Source organism: Gambusia affinis, linkage group LG17 (genome assembly GCF_019740435.1).
Source record: "Gambusia affinis linkage group LG17, SWU_Gaff_1.0, whole genome shotgun sequence".
NCBI classification, from domain to species: Eukaryota; Metazoa; Chordata; class Actinopteri; order Cyprinodontiformes; family Poeciliidae; genus Gambusia; species Gambusia affinis.
This window is the reverse complement of record NC_057884.1, coordinates 21,248,862-21,269,220: the sequence shown is the minus strand read 5'-3', so window position 1 is coordinate 21,269,220 and position 20,359 is coordinate 21,248,862. Positions and strand designations below refer to the sequence as shown.

The 20,359-nt window shown below is 37.0% G+C and overlaps 4 protein-coding genes across 4 annotated transcripts in view; 1 reads left to right on the top strand and 3 right to left on the bottom strand.

The window, feature by feature from the left end:
* Nucleotides 1-20,359, top strand: part of cacna1bb (calcium channel, voltage-dependent, N type, alpha 1B subunit, b) — a 137,472-nt gene that overhangs the window by 21,379 nt on the left and 95,734 nt on the right. The window lies entirely within an intron of this gene.
* On the bottom strand, nt 7,441-9,301 carry LOC122846928 (kallikrein-11-like). The gene is made up of 6 exons (XM_044144190.1): nt 9,224-9,301; nt 8,852-9,041; nt 8,588-8,773; nt 8,373-8,434; nt 7,765-7,913; nt 7,441-7,660 (listed from the first exon to the last, which is right to left on the bottom strand). The coding sequence occupies exons 1-6, from the start codon at nt 9,267-9,269 to the stop codon at nt 7,514-7,516; spliced, it is 780 nt and encodes a 259-aa protein (XP_044000125.1). The 5' UTR covers nt 9,270-9,301; the 3' UTR covers nt 7,441-7,513.
* On the bottom strand, nt 11,786-13,932 carry LOC122846929 (arginine esterase-like). Its single transcript, XM_044144192.1, has 6 exons — nt 13,840-13,932; nt 13,468-13,657; nt 13,202-13,387; nt 12,995-13,056; nt 12,299-12,447; nt 11,786-12,194 (listed from the first exon to the last, which is right to left on the bottom strand). Exons 1-6 carry the CDS (start codon nt 13,877-13,879, stop codon nt 12,048-12,050), a joined length of 774 nt encoding a protein of 257 aa, XP_044000127.1. The 5' UTR covers nt 13,880-13,932; the 3' UTR covers nt 11,786-12,047.
* LOC122846927 (beta-fibrinogenase mucrofibrase-3-like) lies at nt 14,807-18,682 on the bottom strand. The gene is made up of 6 exons (XM_044144189.1): nt 18,587-18,682; nt 18,210-18,399; nt 17,953-18,138; nt 16,019-16,080; nt 15,320-15,468; nt 14,807-15,214 (listed from the first exon to the last, which is right to left on the bottom strand). Exons 1-6 carry the CDS (start codon nt 18,624-18,626, stop codon nt 15,059-15,061), a joined length of 783 nt encoding a protein of 260 aa, XP_044000124.1. The 5' UTR covers nt 18,627-18,682; the 3' UTR covers nt 14,807-15,058.

Sequence of the window (20,359 nt, the reverse complement as noted above, 5' to 3'; positions counted from 1 at the left end):
GTGTGTACACCATTTGTCAACTGGAATGTTTTATGTATGACCTGTGTGTCTGGGTTTTATCTGTTTGTTTATCTGTATGTTTTAAACCTTGAAAACTTAAAATAAAATTTATAAAAAAAAAAAAAAAAACATGAATTAATGTCTTATAACTGAAATAATCCGGCACTAATAAATTGGATTAATGGTAAGGTATTATTGATAAAGAAAGCTGTTATAACTTACTAAAAAGTTTCTTGTAAGTTAATGTTTTTATTCCAAGTGAACAAAGATATTCATCATCCATCCATCCGTCCATCCATCCATCCATCCATCCATCCATCCATCCGTCCATCCATCCATCCATCCATCCGTCCATCCATCCATCCATCCATCCATCACATCAGTATGTAAACGTGTGAGTGCAGCAGCAGTCGGTGCTGCCTGGCCTGCAGCCTGTTCTCTGCTGTGGCCTCCAGCCAGTCAGTGATCTCCGTTCAGTGAGCGCTCTGGTGAACAGCGTTCGCTGTGAGAGGCCGACCGGCCGGCGGCAGCTGATGCCACGTTCCTGCAGCCTGATACCAGCTCCGCTCCGGCGGTGCCGCTCCGCCGTCCGGGCCGCAGCTGGGACAAACACACAGCTCGCTTTCACACCAGCGCTGTCGGGAATACAAAGAGAGGCAGAGCAGCAACCAGAGGGGCTTTTATTACGAATTAAATGTCTAAACTGACTAATTATGTAGTCAGGAAGTATGGAAGGCCTTGGGAACATCAAACAAGCAACAGACATTAAACTTTCTCTAATGCTGTCATCTAATATCAGAATGAAGATCAGAATTAATCAATGACAGAGTTGGGTAGTAACGAGTTACATTTACTTGAGTAATTTTTTTAAAATTACTTTTTGGAGTGTGTTGCTCTTTTTAGTTTTGAGTAATTTGATTATGAAGTATTTCTACTCTTACTCAAGTAAAATGTCTGGATTTTCTTCCTACTGAATGAAAAACAAACATGTTTTAACTAAAATTTACCAAACACAGACACACACCTGCAGTTTTTGTCAAAGTTTCCAAAGATTTTTTATTGAAAGAAACTAATTTAGAAACAATTATTTTATCTGATTTAATTTTTTTGCTACTTACATAAATTATTGCCCTGTTTGCGCCTAAAATACGAAAATTTTCACTAAACTTTATATTTTGGTCCATCTGATGATGTAATTTAAATGATTGTTAATTTGATCAGTTACTCAGAACTTGAGTTTTACCAAATACTTTTTCACTATTTTGGGGAAATAAACTCACGTTTTTTGCTTTAGGATGAATCTGTTTTCCAGCCGTATAACTGCAATGGAAACACTTTAATCGAATCATATCAGTCACGTGATCAACAACCGGATGTTACTACTGGTGAAAACGACAAAGAAGACAGCAGGAAGAAGTAGGAGGATGATGGTTTGTTTTTGTTCAGTTTTTTTTTTCAGACTGGCTCACAGTCGTAAAAAATTGTCTCATTTGAACGTATTGAATCCGTGACTCTTTGGTAAAATCACAGACTACAATTTCTGCTCCGATAAGCCTGAAAAGACGCTGAAGTTTCCTCAGGTGGCTGAATTATGCAGATATATCTCAGTTAATTGTTTACATCCCTGCCATGATTTTTAATGGCTTATCGCGAGAACAAACTTAATCATGTGATTTTAGCTTCATTTAATTTCATAGCAGAAACATCGGAAGTGTTTTGTATCGACATTAGCAGAATATTGACGAAGATTTACACAGATACTGACTGATATCTCACAGCCTCACTTAATTTTAGTTTATAATAATAACAAAGACTCAGAAAGTGACTCAGTTGGTGTGAAACGGTTCCAGCTGGAGTTTCTCCGTTTGTTGCTGACTAAAATGTCTTCCAGTGAGCCGTCTTTCCGTTCAGTCCGGTTATCGTGATGACTTGTAATGGCCAGATTCTCAGGCTCATGAAGCTTCTGGAAGACAAATCGTGACTGAAGTTGGCGATCTCTCTCATTAATCACAGATTTGCTCTGAGGAACGGGCGCCTGCAGCTCCGGGTGGGGGGCGGAGGGGGAACACGAAGCGCCGGCGTAAATAACCCCGAGTCGCGGCTGCTTTTCTCACATGGACTCGTAGCTTTGTGGCCTTCACGGCTGCAGCGAAGCGTGGCTGAACGTGATGCTTGTGATTTCCTGCAGGCTGCAGCTGATGTGGCAGACTGGCAGGTTTCCCCTCTTCACGCGTGACTCAGCCCACAGATAATTACAAACAATGTGCTGCTGTCTGGCAGGCGTGGCCGGTTCCTCCAGGGCCGACCAAAACATTTCTGGGGCCCTAAGCAGATTTGCATTTGGAGCCCCCCCATACCAACATATCAACACCAGACACATCACCATTTTATTCATTAATTTATTTCAAACTGGTTTTTCAGAACAAAAATGCCTTGCTGCTGAAATGTGCTATACAAATAAAGTTTGATTTGATTTGAATTTGATTTGATTTGAAGTAACTAGACGAGACAAAACATGTGCATACTTAATCAAGAATAAAATATGCCATTACCATTACTTTTCAATCCTGCTTTTTGTCTCAGTTTAATTAAATATATAACTTACTGACTCAATAAATTTGTAATTAAAACCCATTTTATAGTATTCATGTGCCTATACTGTGCAAAAGAACCGACAAATACAAGAATAAAGTAATAAAAATATCCAAATGAAGTCATAATATTACGAGAATATCAAAATATTATGATAATAAAGTCATAATATCAGAATGAAGACAAAGAATTGTGAGAATAAATAATAATATCAGAATAAAGTCAAAATATGAGAATAAAGTTGTTATAATATCAGAATAAACTCAATTGCAATTTTGAGTTTATTCTCATAAAACTGAGTGGTCTTGTAATATTGTGACTTTATTCTCATATAATATTCTGTTTTTATTTTTAGTTTGGTCCTACCACTCTGACGTACTTGGTTGTGTCGGGGCCCTAATCAATTAACTCGTGTATGCCTTGGGCCGGCCCTGGGTTCCTCAGGTACGTTTGTTTAAGAGACGAAAGCCTTCCTGGTACATTGAAGCGATTCATTAACTGCGGATGTCTTGGCCTCGTTCAATTTCTCTGAAGTCGATTCTAGGAAAGATCCAAACCAAATCAAGAAGTTCTGTCAGTGAGGGTTTTTCCATCTGCGCTCCAGTTTCAGTTCAGGCCGGCTATTTTTCTGCTGTTATTCCTGCTGTCAGATAAAAATCCCTGTAATATTCCAGCAACTCACATCAAGTTTTTCTTTAGCCTCTTTATTAGCTTTCTCTTAGCGAGGGTGGAGTCCACACAAAAAGACAAACCTTATTTCTGTTTCCTTTAGAAACAGAAATTGGCTTTAGATTTACTAAGCCAAGTCTTGCCCCGAGGTTGTGAACTACTAGAACCGAGCTTCGCCCATGACCCAGTTCTTTTTTAAATTAACTACTGAACCATATGAATCCAGCAGCTCTACATATTGTTGTTGCAAAAATTCCCTTGAAGGAAAGAAAAGGTTACAGAGGGATTTTGGTGCTTCTAGCGGTCCATATCTGCATGCTCCTGCAAAAATAAATAATGAAAACAGAAAACTGCTTAAATGTCACCAGGCATGACCTTCCTGAGATCAGCTAAGTTACCAACATTTTATTTTTAGATTTACTGGAAAGCAGCTGAAGATTCTGTGTTTTCAAGCAGGTAACAGAAGATTTGTTTCCAGCGTCATTCTTAGCTATATTGGAGTTGTAGAAACATCTGCAGTTATCTGGAGCGCGTTAGGATTCGTAGTTATGTAGAAAAATATAGATTTTCTTCTTATTTTTAGTTATATTTCTACTGTGATCAAGCATGAGATTAGAGGTTAAAGGTTGTGGGGAATACTAGCTAAAAAGTAAGTTGGCTAACCCAAGCTCACTAATCATAAACATTAGCTATGCTAAAGCTAAAGCATACACCAACAGAGTATTTAGCAGATTCTAATGCTAAAGCACTGATTGTAAACATTAGTTATACTAATGCTAACATGGTACACCAACACAAAATAATGGTATTTTGTGATTAGTTATGCTAAAGCACTATAATAATGTTGTATTTAGCAGAAGTTAATGCTAAATTTCTAGTCATAATCATTAGTTATGCTAATGCTAGGGCAGTATACCAACATGGTATTTAGCTTCAGCTAATTCTAAAATGTTATACAAACATGGTATTTAGCTTCAGCTAATTCTAAAATGTTATACCAACACGGTATTTAGCGCATGCCAAGCCCTAATAATAATCATGCTAATGCTAAGGCAGTAACATGGTATTTAGCTGAAGCTAATGTTAAAGCACTAACTTTCTATTGTTTGTGTTTTATTTAGTTTCTGTATAAATTTATTGTTGAGAAAAAAAAATAGAAATTATGAGATTACATGATGAGAGGAAACTGAACTTCTGCGTTAAGTTTTCACCTCCTTCAAAATAAGACCATGAATATAAACGGCTAACTAACAAAACTAACAGTCGTTAAGCTAAACGTCCACACAGATATTAAACTGTATTCAACTGAAAGTTTACAAAAAAGCCAAGTAAATTAACGCTTTAGAATTTATCTGGAAAAAATAATGTAGAGGATGCAAATAGCTAAATGTTTTCAAAGTTAGCAAAAGCACTAAATGAAAAATTAGCTCAGATGTTAGCACATTTACGGAATTGTGTCTGCCACTGTTAAGCAGTTATAAATGATCTCTTTTCTGAAGTGTTACGTTTGGAAATCTTTTTTTTTTTTAAGTCAAAATTAAAACCTAAATTAGTCATACAACGAGCCTCCCTTCTAAAAGCATGTAAATGTTTTTGTTTCTGTTCATTACCGTTCAATCAGTGGTTGTTAAAATGTCACTCCCTTCCTCTGGAAAACAGAGGAGCACACGCAGCACTCGGCTGACCACAGCTCACGTGGCTTCTGATCGATATCTTCACCTGTTGCCTCTCATTTCCACTCCCATCTGCCTGTTTCTGCTCCAGAAGGAGCCGCAGATATTCAGAGATATAATGTGAGATCGTAAGTGAGCCTTTTAGCGCCCACAGAGGGAGATTTACTGCTGTGGTTGTGGCACTTTAAAGAGGGTTGTAATAAAAGCTTGTAAAGGAAGAAAGGCACTCATGAAAGAGGTTTCACCAGGGAGATTAATAGTCTGTTAAAAGCTGAATCAAAAGATCAAAATGGTGACAAATGGAAGTTTGATGATGCTTTGCTGCAAAAACCACCTAGATTTACCACCTAGATGCTAATGCTAACGAGCGGTAGTTGGGTTGCCAGGCTTGTGTGACCATCCACCTTTTTTACACATTTAATCCTTGGAAAATTGTGGAGTTAGAGTCCCCACTAAATGTAGAATCAAAACGCTACTACTTTTAATAAAAACAAAAATATATAAAAATGTTACAAATAATTAAAATATATATATAAAATGTAAATACAAAATAAAAGAAACAAAAGGAATAAAAGCTATTTCTTGTCTTTTGTAATTGCATATAAACTGAAAATTTTAAAAAGAAATAGAAAAACAGAAAAACAAAATGTATTAAAAATAAAAAAATCAAGAGAGTATTTCCTTTAAAATAAGAATAAATAAAAACAAATATGTAAATAAATACATAAATAAATACAAATATAGATAAATAAAATTAAATATATAATTGTAAATTATTCCAACAGGTTCTTTTTTTTAGTAAAAAATAAAATTAAAAAACAATTTAAAGTCAAAATGAATAATGATAAAAGATTTATAAGTAAATAGAAAAAACATGAAATACATAATAAAAAAAGAATCAAGAAACTACATCTTTTTAAAATAAAAGATAAACATTTAAAATAATAAAATAATTATTCAATAAAAAAATATGGAAACGAATACAAAAATCTAAAAATAAAAATAAAAAGAATCATGCAACTATTTAAGAATAACCTGAGCGATTGGGACACTAAAGAACCAAATGGAGAATAAATACTAATATTCAACTATAAAAATTAATATTTTATCAAAATAATTGTTTTGTAAATATTCCAGAAGTGAGCAGCCATCTTGGTTCAATCAATACTGAGACTCTCCTCCCTTATATACATACGTAGCCATAATTTGATGTCCATGTAGCCTTGCAGAAATGTTTCTGCTGAGCATCTTATCGGCCCAACTTGATTACAAGTCCTGATAAAAATCGCAGTACATGCTGTCAGAATGGCTCCTATGGGGAATCAGCGTTTATTATCATCCCCATCTGAGTTATTGTCTTCTAGCTAACGAAAAGCCTCAAACGTTATACAGCAGAATATGAATCACTGTCTGTCTTTTGGTGTTTATTTTCCTTATTGTCATCCATAAAGTTGAGATTTTAACCACCTTTGTTTTATTAAATCAACCATGTTAAAATGGAGATAACTTAAGTGTGGCGGGTTACATAATCACAAGATAATTCATTGAAAATTATTACATTTAACAAAAAAAACTAGTTATGTTTAAAAAATCCTTTAATAAAGAGCATTAAATTAAAAATTTAGCTATGACTAAATTAAAATGTTTTATTTACCATAAGCTTAAGTTGACAAATTTTTTTTTAAGCACATTGCTCTTTAAAACTCGAAGCAACAAAAAATGTTTTATTGCATCATTTTGTCAAAAATAAATGTGATTGGTCACTATTGCTAAGGCGAATATGGTCCACCAAAAATTTATTGTAATTGGTGTAATTAGCCGGCAGCTAATTATTTAATGCTAATTGTAATGTCACAGCTAGCAGTAATTCAGGTTCATGAAGGTTTATTGCACATTGTAATCAATAAACAAAAAAATCTTTGTGCTAATTTCTTGCTAAACTAGACTATGCTAATTTAAACTAGACTTAAAGATAGCAGGATTTTGAAGCTTAGCACAATTCCAAATTGATTCCAAGAACTTAAGTTCTTGTTTTTCTTGTGTTTATATTCCGTACATTTTATTTGAACAGTGTTTAAGTAAAATGTACTTAAAATCTTAAGTACATTATAGTTTTGAAAATGTACATTAAACTTGTGCTAAGGTTAGCACAAATATCCTCTGGGCTTTCTAAGTATGTTCATCTGTTTGATGTTCCTGTTCTAGCAGTAGTTTTTATTGACTCTAATATAATTTAACAGCCTTTAAAGTTCTATTTGTGTTCAATATTTTAAAATCTGTTATTTTCTTCACTAAACCAGAAATAAGCACAAGAAAGACAATCTGATCAGATAACAGACAGTTATTTCCTAGTCATTTGACAATGGATATTATTATTGATTATTACAAACAGCAGCTTTACTTATTGAGAAATAAGATATTATCACTTAATAACTTGTACACAATAACTTACAGCCCCAAACAATTCAGCTGTGAATCAGAAAATGAATCAATTGAAATTGAAAGATTAACTTGAACTTTGTGAATTTATTATGCTGGGAACATTTAGCCACAATTCAGACACATAGCAGGGTTTTTGGTTAATTAATTGTGTCATCAATCCACTGCTTGTAGGCACAAACATCTGTGAAACCACTTGGTTTAGTGAATGCATACGATGCATCTCCACCAACGGACAAAATGCCATACAGCCTGTTCTTGAACACAAGTCCTCCACCAGAGTCGCCCTGTCACAAACACAAAGCTTTCAGTTATTTTCATCCGGGAATTGTCCAGTAAAATGGAAACAATGTCTAAATTTTGTGCAGAAATTGTTTAAAGACTGACATACGTGAGCTGTGTCCGTATTAGGGCTTTTCACACTGTACCACTTCTGGTATGAGTGGTCAAAGGATTTGTCTTTTGCCAGTGTCTTTTCCAACTTTGCATGTTTTGCAATCTTAAACTCTGCACACTGAAGATCATCTGGAGAATTTCTGACTGTAGAGGAAAAACCGCGTAAACATGTAATGTCTGTTTAGGTGTTGACAGAATGTGCTCATGTTATCACTTTGTTATCTGTGGTTATTAAATTGCAGAGCGTTACCTGATTAAAATGTATTTTTTACATTTGTATCAAAACTGAAGAATGATCTCCAGGTTCAAAAGAACTAATCACAGCCAAGAGGAGGGTCTTAGCGCTGTCAATCAGTGTTCATGTACATCCCACTCACTTTACATGTGAGGGACATTTAATGCTGCTGGTTCAAATTTTAATGCTAAATTCACAGTTTTCTCAGAATATCTTATTTCAGTTTTAAGCAGTTTATCTCAGAGAGTTTTTGATGATCAAATTTTCAACACACTGCTAAGTTCAGCTTCATCAGAGAGTCTAAAAACTGATTTGAATCATTTTGAGGTAACAACAAAAACAATGAGAAACATGAACATTTATCTTACTTCTTTTGTCTAAAAAGCCAACTTGTGTCGCTCCTAAACCTGCAAACTGAACCTTGGTGCCACTGAAACACAAGAAAAACAAAACTGAAAATAAGTTGCATTAAAAAAAAACAACTAACTCTGGTAGACCAGAGCTCAAACATTTTCCTGGATGAACTTTTCCTCATGTGGCAGATCAAGAACCAAGTTCTGAAATTTGAGAAGATAAAACTTACAGTAGGAGAGTATCTGGACAGTCAGGTAGTCTGATTGGTAGGATCGTTGTTATCTTTACTGGCAGCTTCAGGAGCATGATGTCATGTTCACGACCATTACTGTCTACATAAATCTCACGTTGAATGATTCTATGAATCAGCTTTGGAGCACTCTTAGGATGAACTCCTACATGTGCCTCAATAAACCTTGGCAAAAAAGACATAATTATTAAAGAAACAATCAGTTATTGTTGATTTTTTTTAGTAAAACCTTTACTCACTCACCATCCTGGATCTGAGTTCCAGCAGTGAGCTGCAGTCAGAACCCACTGATCACTGATCAGAGATCCTCCACATAATCTTTGTCGTGTTTTATTATATGTCATGACCTTCACATGATAGAGTCGCTCATCGTCTCTACACTTCTGACCTCCAATGACTCTCTTATGCAGAGACACTGAGCTCACCGTAACACCTGGAGAAGAATGTTTCTGTTTTTAGCCAATTAAATTCACACAGTAGAAATAAGGAACCAACATGACAACTTTATAAAATAAAATAGCATAAAATAACATAACATAAAACACAGATCAACATAATTCATAGCATTTACAGCCAGTAGAAGTGTGTCCAGTGTGTCCAGTGTGTCCGACTCACCCAGCCCCAGCAGCAGCAGCAGCAGCAGAACCTTCAGCAGAGCCATTGCTGGTCCAGCTTCCTGTGAATGTGTTCGGTCCTGCAGGAGCTTTTAAACTCTATTCACAACTTCCTGTTAGACCGGAAGTATAGCAGTGTCTGTCCAATCACAGGACAGACACTGATCTGTCCAATCACAGGACAGACACTGATCTGTCCAATCACAGGACAGACACTGATCTGTCCAATCACAGGACAGACACTGATCTGTCCAATCACAGGACAGACACTGATCTGTCCAATCACAGGACAGACACTGATCTGTCCAATCACAGGACAGACACTGATCAGTGCTGGGCTAGTTGGGGCGCCCCTGACATCTGACCCATGGCTCTCTAGGCTCTCTGTACGTCTAACATTTTTTATGTCTGGCTGCTCAGTCAGTCAGTTTCAGTCCAAATGTTTTTATGATAAAGTACAGAGCAATTTTAGCTGAGGATTGGTAGGATTTCTTTAAATTTGGCTGATTAAAAGGACAAAACATGGCAGTGTCTGAAATTCATGTCTTTAAAAATTACAAAAGTATTTAATATGCTCAACTTGACAAAATATAAGACTGACAATCCTTCACTGAAGCATCTACTGCCAGATTTTTATGAAGCTGGTTTTTGATGAATGTATTGATAAAACTCAGTAACACAATAACAAATATTCAAGTTCAGTGTTTCCCAATTCCAGTCCTTGGGGCCCCCTCCTCTGCATGTTTTAGGTGTGCCTTTATACCAGAGCAGCTGATTCAAATGATTGCATGACATCTTCTGCAGCCACCAAGTACTGCAGGAGCCTGTTAATCACCCAAAGATTCAATCCATGTGTGTGGCAGAAGGGAAACACCTAAAACATGCAGGCAGGGGGGCCCCGAGGACTGGAATTGGGAAACACTGCTCTAGTAGACTTTGTTCTTTGATAAAGTTTTGTGATTGTTTCTGACTGCTACAGCTTGTAGAGATTAGACAGAATACATTTCATATGACTATTTCAGGTCAGTTAGTCAAAGTTCTCAGTCATAAAAGCCCTCATTCTTCTCTGTGAAAAATAAAATGAAAAGACTAATGGAACTAAAATGTCCTTTTTAAACGAAACTATGAATCTTGTAACTTTATGGACCCAAAATGTTACAAGAAATTAATAAGGAACACTCTGTTATGGACTAATGGACTCTTTGTCTTTTCTCTGTCTGTTTTATCTGCTCACACTAACACGGCTGCACGCTGACATAACCATAACATTTAAGGCAGGCGACAGTGACACAAAACCAAAAACTGACTGAGAAAATAAAGCTGAACTCGTTCTACAATCTTTATTTCACTTGGTGTCACTCCTATGGTGAGCTGAGAGGAGCCCAGCGCTGGACGGTTAATGTTACTCTGTATCTTCACAAAGTGAAAAAAATATCTATTTTGGTTCTGTCATACTGGGTGGAAAATAATGTTATACTTACATTTATTGATGTAACTAGATTTTATCTAAGTTGCCCTTTAAGTTGTTACAAAACCTGAACTTTTAATTTTACTTGAATTTGTTTTGCATAAAGTTACTCAGTTACCATTGAAATCATATCCACTACTGAGTAAAGATAAAACAAGAAAACGCCAGAAAAAATGACACTGATTCTTCGGCTGGTTGTGTGTTAGTATCTCCTGGTGTTGCATCAATGGAAAGGCAGAAGAGTAAGGAAAACCCATCATGTTTAGTTCAAGTTTTCTTTTGAGATAAAGAAAAATCCATGCTGCATTTAATTAATCAGTTTAATTGTAATATGTTTATTGAACTTTTCATGCTTGCAAACAAATACAATAATGCTATTTATACATATTTAACTGTACAGAAATAATTAATGCATGAAAACGTAGTCACATATGTCTACTTTATGGAACTCTGACTATCATTGCTACAGGCCTTGCTACTTTTTAAAAAAAGTTGTTTTTTATAACCGTAAAATCTGTTAGACTGTGTTCACACTGCAGCCTAAAGTGACCCAATTTAGATGTATTGTGACGTAATGTGACCTGTATCCAATCTTTTTATGACAGTCTGAACACCACAAGTTGGATTCGTTTTGAATACATATAAATATGTGATTCAAATGCGACTTTACGCCCAGGTCGCATTCATCCGAATTGAACGTCACATATTCGACAAATCTCACTATACTGCGTCCTGATACGCGCAAGCAAGTTTTAGATGCTGGTTCCGGTTAGACAACCACTTCAAATATGTAAGCTATGTTCCACCATTAGCATTTATATTTACTTCCACAAACTCTGAGCACTTCTTCTTTTTAAGACGGCTGGCAGACCACTGAGAACGCTGACGCTATTGCGCCCTCCACTGTGCATGCGGCACATTTTCAGGTCGCTTGCCCATTCAGACTGCAGAATGCATACAGGTCATATTTATTGGCAGTGTGAACAGCCCCAGCAAAAAAAAAAAATCCAATTTGCCAAAAAATCAGAATTGGGTCACTTCAGGCTCAGCCTTATTTTCTTCACTAGCAACCAGAAATAAGCACAAGAGAGACAGTCTGATCAGATAACAGCCATTTATTTCCTAATCATGTGACAGTGGATATTATTGCTGATTATTACAAACAGCAGCTTTACTTATTGAGAAATAAGATATTATCACTGAATAACTTGTATACAATAACTTTCATCCCCAAACAATTCAGCTGTAAATCAGAAAATTAATCAACTAAAAACTGAAATTTAAAGATTAACTTGAACTTTGTGATTTTATTCTGGGAACATTCAGCCACAATTAAGACTCCTAACAGGGTTTTTGGTTAATTAATTGTGTCATCTATCCACTGCTTGTAGGCACAGACATCTGTGAAACCACTTGGTCCATTGAGTGCATACGCTGGATCTCCAAGGAAGGCCATAACGCCATACAGTCTGTTCTTGAACACAAGTCCTCCACCAGAGTCGCCCTGTCACAAACACAAAGCTTTTAGTTATTTTCATTTGGGAATTGCCCAGTAAAATGGAAACAATGTCTAAATTTTGTGCAGAAATTGTTTAAAGACTGACATACATGAGATGTGTCCCTCTTAGAGCTTCTCACACTGTACCACTTCTGGTATGTGCGCTTAAAGTATTTGTCTTTTGCCATTATTTTTTCCAGCTCCTCATGTTTTGCAATCTTAAACTCTGCACACTGAAGATCATCTGGAAAATCTCCAACTGTAGAGGAAAAACCGCATAAACATGTAATGTCTGTTTAGGTGATGACAGAATTTGCTCAGGTTATCACCTTGTTATCTGTGGTTATGAAAATGCAGTATGTTACTTGTATAAAATGTATTTTTTACATTTTTATCAAAACTGTCACTATATACTCATGGTTAATAAGAGACAGATAATCTATGAAAAGCCTGATCTCCTTCACCCCCTCGTACCTTTTTTTAACTATTTGGAGAAATGCACCACTCCAGGTTCAAAAGAACCAATCACAGCCAAGAGGAGGGTCTTAGTGCTGTCAATCAGTGCTCATGTACATCCCACTTACTTTACATGTGAGGGACATGTAATGTTGCTGGTTCAAATTTTATTGCTAAGTTCACAGTTTTCTCAGAATTTCCTATTTCAGCTTTAAGCAGTTTATCTCAAAGAATTTTTGATCAAAATTTCAACACACTGCTAAGTTAAGCTACAGCAGAGAGTCTAAAAACTGATTTAAAACATTTTGAGGTAACAACAAAACAATGAGAAACATAAACATTCATCTCACGTCTTTTGTTAAAAAAGCCAACTTGTGTCGCTCCTAAACCTGCAAACTGAACCGTGGTGCCACTGAAACACAAGAAAAACAAAACTGAAAATAAGTTGCATTAAAAAAACAACTAACTCTGGTAGACCAGAGCTCAAACATTTTCCTGGATGAACTTTTCCTCATGTGGCAGATCAAGAACCTGAAATTTGAGAAGATAAAACTTACAGTAGGAGAGTATCTGGACAGTCAGGTAGTCTGATTGGTCGGATCGTTGTTATCTTTACTGGCAGCTTCAGGAGCATGATGTCATGTTCACGACCGTTACTATCTATATAAACCTCACGTTGAATGATTCTATGAATCAGCTTTGGAGCACTCTTAGGATGAACTCCTACATGTGCCTCATTAACCCTAGAAAAAAGATATAATTATTAAAGAAACAATCGGTTATTGTTGATTTTTTTTTTTTAGTAAAACCTTTACTCACTCACCATCCTGGATCTGAGTTCCAGCAGTGAGCTGCAGTCAGAACCCACTGATCACTGATCAGAGATCCTCCACATAATCTCTCTCGTGTTTTATCGTATGTTAAGATTTTCACATGATAGAGTCGCTCATCGTCTCTACACTTCTGACCTCCAACGACTCTCTTCTGCAGAGACACTGAGCTCATCGTAACACCTGAAGAAGAACTTTTCTGTTTTTAGCAAATTAAATTCACATAGTAGAAATAAGGAACCAACATGACAGCTTTATAAAATAAAATATAATAACATAAAATAAAATAAAACACAGATCAACATAATTCATAGCATTTACAGCCAGTAGAAGTGTGTCCAGTGTGTCCAGCGTGTCCGACTCACCCAGACCCAGCAGCAGCAGCAGAACCTTCAGCAGAGCCATTGCTGGTCCAGCTTCCTGTGAATGTGTTCGGTCCTGCAGGAGCTTTTAAACTCTATTCACAACTTCCTACTAGACAGAAAGTCTAGCAGTGCCCGTCCAATCACAGGACAGAGACTGATCTGTCCAATCACAGGACAGACACTGATCAGTCCCGGGCTAGCTGGGGTGCCCCTGACATCTGATCCATGGCTCTCTAGGCTCTCTGTACGTCTAACATTTTTTATGTCTGGCTGCTCAGTCAGTCAGTTTCAGTCCAAATGTTTTCATGACAAAGTACAGAGCAATTTTAGCTTAGGATTGGTAGGATTTCTTTAAATTTGGCTGATTAAAAGGACAAAACATGGCAGAGTTACCAGTGTCTGAAATTCATGTCTTTAAGAATTATGAAAATATTTAATAAGCTCAACTTGACAAAACATAAGACTGACAATCCTTCACTGAAGCATCTACTGCCAGATTTTTATGACGATGGGTTTTGGTGAATGTATTGATAAAACTCAATAAGATCCCAATACTCTAGTACAGTGGTCCACGGACCACCGGGCGGTCCGTGGACCAATTGTTACTGGGCCGCACAAGAAATAATTAAATATGTCGGTTCAATGTATTGTCTGGAGGAGCTTTTATTTTGAAAATCCTACAGCTGCATCGGTCTCAATCCCTTCAGTGTGCCAACCTCCCCCCTCTAGTAAGAAACAACGGCATCTGTCTTGATTCTTACATTTCGCCCTCTACTGTGCATGCGGGACACTTTCAGGTCGCCTGCCCGTTTGGACTGCAGAACGCATACAGGTCACATTTATTGGCAGTGTGAATAGCCCCGGCAAAAAAAATCCAATTTACCAAAAATTCAGAATTGGGTCACTTCAGGCTAAGCCTTGTTTTCTTCACTAACAACCAGAAATAAGCACAAGAGAGACAGTCTGATCAGATAACAAGCATTTATTTCCTACTCATGTGACAGTGGATATTATTACTGATTATTACAAACATCAGCTTTACTTATTGAGAAATAAGATATTATCACTGAATAACTTGTACACAATAACTTACATCCCAAAACAATTCAGCTGTAAATCAGAAAATGAATAAACTAAAAACTGAAATTTAAAGATTAACTTGAACTTTGTGAATTTATTTTGCTGGGAACATCTAGTCACAGTTCAGACACCGAGCAACCTAGGGTTTTTGGTTAATTGTATCATCTATCCACTGCTTGTAGGCACAAACATCCAGGAAAGCACTTGGTTCATTGAATGCATATATTGGATCTCCAGTGAAGGCCATAACACCATACAGCCTGTTCTTGAACACAAAGCCTCCACCAGAGTCACCCTGTCACAAACACAAAGCTTTCAGTTATTTTGCTGCTGAGATTTATCCAGTAAAATAGAAACAATGTCTAGATTTTGTGCAGAAATTGTTTAAAAACTGACATACGTGAGATGGGTCCTTCTTAGAACTTTTCACACTGTACCACTTCTGGTATGAGCGCTTAAAGTACTCTTCTTTTGCCAGTGTCTTTTCCAACTTTTCATTTTTAACAATCTTAAACTCTGCACACTGAAGATCATCTGGAAAATCTTCGACTGTAGAGGAAAAACCGCATAAACATGTAAGGTCTGTTTAGGTGTTGACAGAATTTGCACAGGTTATCACCTTGTTATCTGGTTATTAAATTGCAGTATGTTACTTGCATAAAATGTATTTTTTGCATTTTTATCAAAACTGTCACTATGTCCTCATGGTTAATATGAGACAGATAATCTATGAAAAGCCTGATCTCCTCCACATCTTCCCCCTTTTTTTTTAACTATTTGGAGAAATGCACCACTCCAGGTTCAAAAGAACCAATCACAGCCAAGAGGAGGGTCTTAGTGCTGTCAATCAGTGCTCATATACATCCCACTCACTTTACATGTGAGGGGCCTGTAATGTTGCTGGTTCAAATTTTATTGCTAAGTTCACAGTTTTCTCAGAATTTTCTATTTCAGCTTTAAGCAGTTTATCTCAGAGAATTTTTGATGATAAAAATTTCAACACACTGCTAAGTTCAGCTACGGCAGAGAGTCTAAAAACTGATTTAAAACATTTTGAGGTAACAACAATAACAATAAGAAACATGAACATTTATCTCACGTCTTTTGTTAAAAAAGCCAACTTGTGTCGCTCCAAAACCTGCAATCTGAACCTTGGTGCCACTGAAACACAAGAAAAGCAATACTAATTAAAGCCGCAAGCGGCATTGGTGGTCCTCGCAGCTATGTGCGTCTCCGGCCGTGTGGCAGTCACGTGAGCTCCAGCAACGCCACCCACTTGACATCGCCGTCCGCTAGGTGATGGGTGTGATGTGTTTGGCAGCGCTCCTTGCCACAGCACAAAACATCCAGTGCACGTCGCCTGACGTGCTGTGGATACATAGCTGTTCAAATAAGTCAGGAGCCGCAGCGGAGTTGAATTGCAGCTTCAATGTATTGAGCTCTTTAGAGGTTTACAAAGGTCAGTTCAAACAAGTTTACTGCAAATACAATGATGCATATAGATCAGTGTTTTTCACCATTTGCGGTGTGAGGGCTCCCTCTAGTGGAAAGAAAACAACTCCAGGGCTACTTATATGATTGGGGGAAGCTAAATTATAGCTTCCGCTGAGGAATCCACTAGGGACTGTATTCCTTTAAACGGTTAGTGGTAGGAATCGTTCCAGTTAGTCAGAACTGCTCTTTGGTTGGTAATGAATGATGCTCTGCTTTCAAGTAAACAGCTATTGTTATTTTCATTTGATTCTGTGAATAACTCAAAATACTCAAGTAGACCTCTGTGTTGTGGCCAGTCACATTTACCAAACACCACCATTCTTCTCATTAGAATGGACAAAGAAAAATACATGAGTTAAGAAAGTAATGTTTTCATTTCAGGTTGCATCACACATTGAGATGTGTTATTGCGGGGGCAATTTCAGGCTAAGTGGTTCATGACAGCTTGTTAAATGGTCCTCAGGATGAAAAAGTTTGAGAAACACTGATTTAGAGACAACCATATGCAGACTAGAATTTGCCACTCAGCCACGTCCACATTCTCCCACCAACAGCCAGCGTTGAAAGGATTCATCATCATGTTTTATTTGATTAAACACAGGTTGAAATCTGCATGAACCACAGAGTAAAAGGAAGAAAAATTGTAGAAAGACAGGTGATTTCCTGTTGGAAGGGGGTGGGGCTAAAGTGATGTCAATTGACCATGTGAATGTGATGATACAAATGAAATTTGATGCAGCTGGGACTTTATTTGGGGAAGTTATTGCACCATGATGTTTCATGGTGAATGGCCAGATTTGAGGCTTGACTACGCCCACATGCTTTGATGAATTCCTTTACCTTCTGACCTTCAATGCCTCAAGACTGTGCTGACTGAGTTTGAAGCCTGGATCTTGAAAGCTGTAGGACAAGTTCACTCAGATATGACATCAATAAAAAAGACAAGATGGCAGCTTTGATTCAAAATGGCCGACTTCCTGTTGGGTTTGGATTATAGCTCCAAGAGACGTTTTTTGTAGTTTCTGACAAGATACATGTGTACCAAGTTTCAGAATTCTGGGTGGCTGAGGGCTGATTTTTAAAAAATATTCTACAGGGTGCTGTGGAGGAATTAGACCACAACCACCAAATATTGGTCTGCAGTTCTGTCGGGGGTTGGACAACGATCAGTCTCAGTGAGTTTGGTGCAGCTCGGTCGAAACGTGGAATTTAGAGCCAAACATATGGCAGTAGTGTGACCTGTCACTTTGCTGCAACGCCATGGCCACACCAATTTTGGGTGAAGTTTGGTGAGTTTTTGATTGCAGCCCCCACAAGGCCGCATAAAGTGATGGAAAAATAATAATAAAGAAATAATAATAAGAAGAAATCATGCAATTGTAATAGGCACTGCGCCAGGGCTTCACTGCTCAGGCCTAAAAATAAGTCACATTAAGAAAAACAACTAACTCTGGTAGACCAGAGCTCAAACATTTTCCTGGATGAACTTTTCTTCATGTGGCAGATCAAGAACCTGAAATTTGAGAAGATAAAACTTACAGTAGGAGAGTATCTGGACAGTCAGGTAGTCTGATTGGTCGGATCGTTGTTATCTTTACTGGCAGCTTCAGCAGCATGATGTCATGTTTTCGACCGTTACTGTCTATATAAACCTCACGTTCAGTGATTCTATGGGTCAGCTTTGGAGCACTTTTAGGATGAACTCCTACATGTGCCTTAAGAACCCTAGGCAAAAAAGATATTATTATTAAAGAAAGAATCAGTTATTGTTGATTTTTTTAGTTTTCCTGACTCACCATCTTGGATCTGACTTCCAGCAGTGAGCTGCAGTCAGAACCCACTGATCACTGATCAGAGATCCTCCACATAATCTCGCTGATGTTTGATCATTTGCAATTACCTTCACATGATAGTGTCGCTCATCGTCTCTACACTTCTGACCTCCAATAATTCTCTTCTGCAGAGACCCTGAGCTCATCGTAACACCTGAAGAAGAATGTTTCTGTTTTTAGCAAATTAAATTCACACAGTATAAATAAGGAACCAACATGACAGCTTTATAAAATAAAATATAATAACATAAAATAAAATAAAATAAAACACAGATCAACATAATTCATAGCATTTACAGCCAGTAGAAGTGTGTCCAGTGTGTCCAGCGTGTCCGACTCACCCAGCCCCAGCAGCAGCAGCAGAACCTTCAGCAGAGCCATTGCTGGTCCAGCTTCCTGTGAATGTGTTCGGTCCTGCAGGAGCTTTTAAACTCTATTCACAACTTCCTACTAGACAGAAAGTCTAGCAGTGTCCGTCCAATCACAGGACAGACACTGAATTGTCCAATCACAGGACAGACACTGATCTGTCCAATCACAGGACAGACACTGATCTATGCCAGGTTAGCTGGGGCACCCCGACACCTGATCCACGATTCTCCAGGCTCTCTGTACAGTTTTTATTTCTGGCTGCTCAGTCAGTCAGTTTCAGTCCAAATGTTTTCATCAGTTTAACTGTATTATGAGAAAGCCAGCAGTTTTATCCTACATTGTAAACTTGAATAATATTTTAACAACAAATGCAAATATAAATTTTATCAGATACTTGTGATTAATTTATATTGACTAAAACTTAAAACACCAGGTGCTTAGTTTAGATGGGAAGGACAAACAGCAGCTGACATAAAATATTGGAAACTAATGTCCCATTAAAAATACAGCTAATATTTAGTGAAGTTCCTGTTTGCGTTTTATTTCGTTTAACTACTTCTGCTAACTTTAACCAATTATGCTAATTCATATATCAAAACGTTCTGCTTATTCTGGATATTTCTGCTGTATCTTTTGCCAAATTTTACTATTGTACTTTTTGAAATATTTGCTGTTTTTTCAAATTTCAGCCCTGTTGAAAGACATTGAAATTTTACAATATTCCGCTAAAATCGTCTGCTTTTTCACAGCTTACTTCTCCTTTTGTTTGTTTTGCTGTCTGCAGCCTTGCTGTAGGATTCATTTCAATGTGCCACATGAAATCATTTAAACATTTTGATTTCAAAAATATTTCAAATATGTCCTGAACTTACACATTTTGTCTAACAAAAACCTATAGGAACTAAATTCACTATGTGTCTCACAGGTAGGATCTTTACTTCACAAACTTTTGTCCTTTTTATGAAATGTCCTTTTGAAAAGAAACTATGAATGTTGTAACTTTATAGACCCAAAATGTTACAAGAAATTCATAAGGACACTCTGTTATGGACAAAAGGACTCTTTGTCTTTTCTCTATCTGTTTTATCTGCTCACATGCACACGGCTGCACGCTGACATAACCACAACATTTAAAACTGAAGACAGTCACACATAAACAAATGTAGTCACAATGCATTACTGCATTGTCTCTTACTGAGATCCTGTTTATGTTTCACGGTCTATAAAATTCTGCTAAAATCTTCTGCTTTTTCACAGCTTACTACTTCTGCCTACTTCAACATAGAAACTCCATTTACTTTAGACTATCTTCAAATGTCTCGGCTTTTTGATATTTCTGACGTTTTTTCCGTAATTGTAATTTTTCATGTTTTTTGACAAACAAAATTATGCTGTTGATACATATTTTACTGGGTATGCATCAAAACGTATGTCTACTTTAAGGAATTATCACTATCATTGCTACAGATCATATGGTTTTCTGCCAAACTCTTCTGGAGCACAGACATGTCAAACCTTCTCCTATTTCTTCAATGTTTCTCTCGTTTATTTCTGTGTTTTAGTATTTTTATTGTCTTCCTTTCTCTAGATGCCTTTTGCTTTTACTGGCTTTACTGTCTACAAAAGTCTTCTGCAAATTTTAATCAATTTTAGCAATTAATATATCAACATTTTCTGCTTCTTCTGCTGAATTATGCTATATCTTTAGCTCTTTCTTGTATGTTCTGCAGCAATCATTCTGC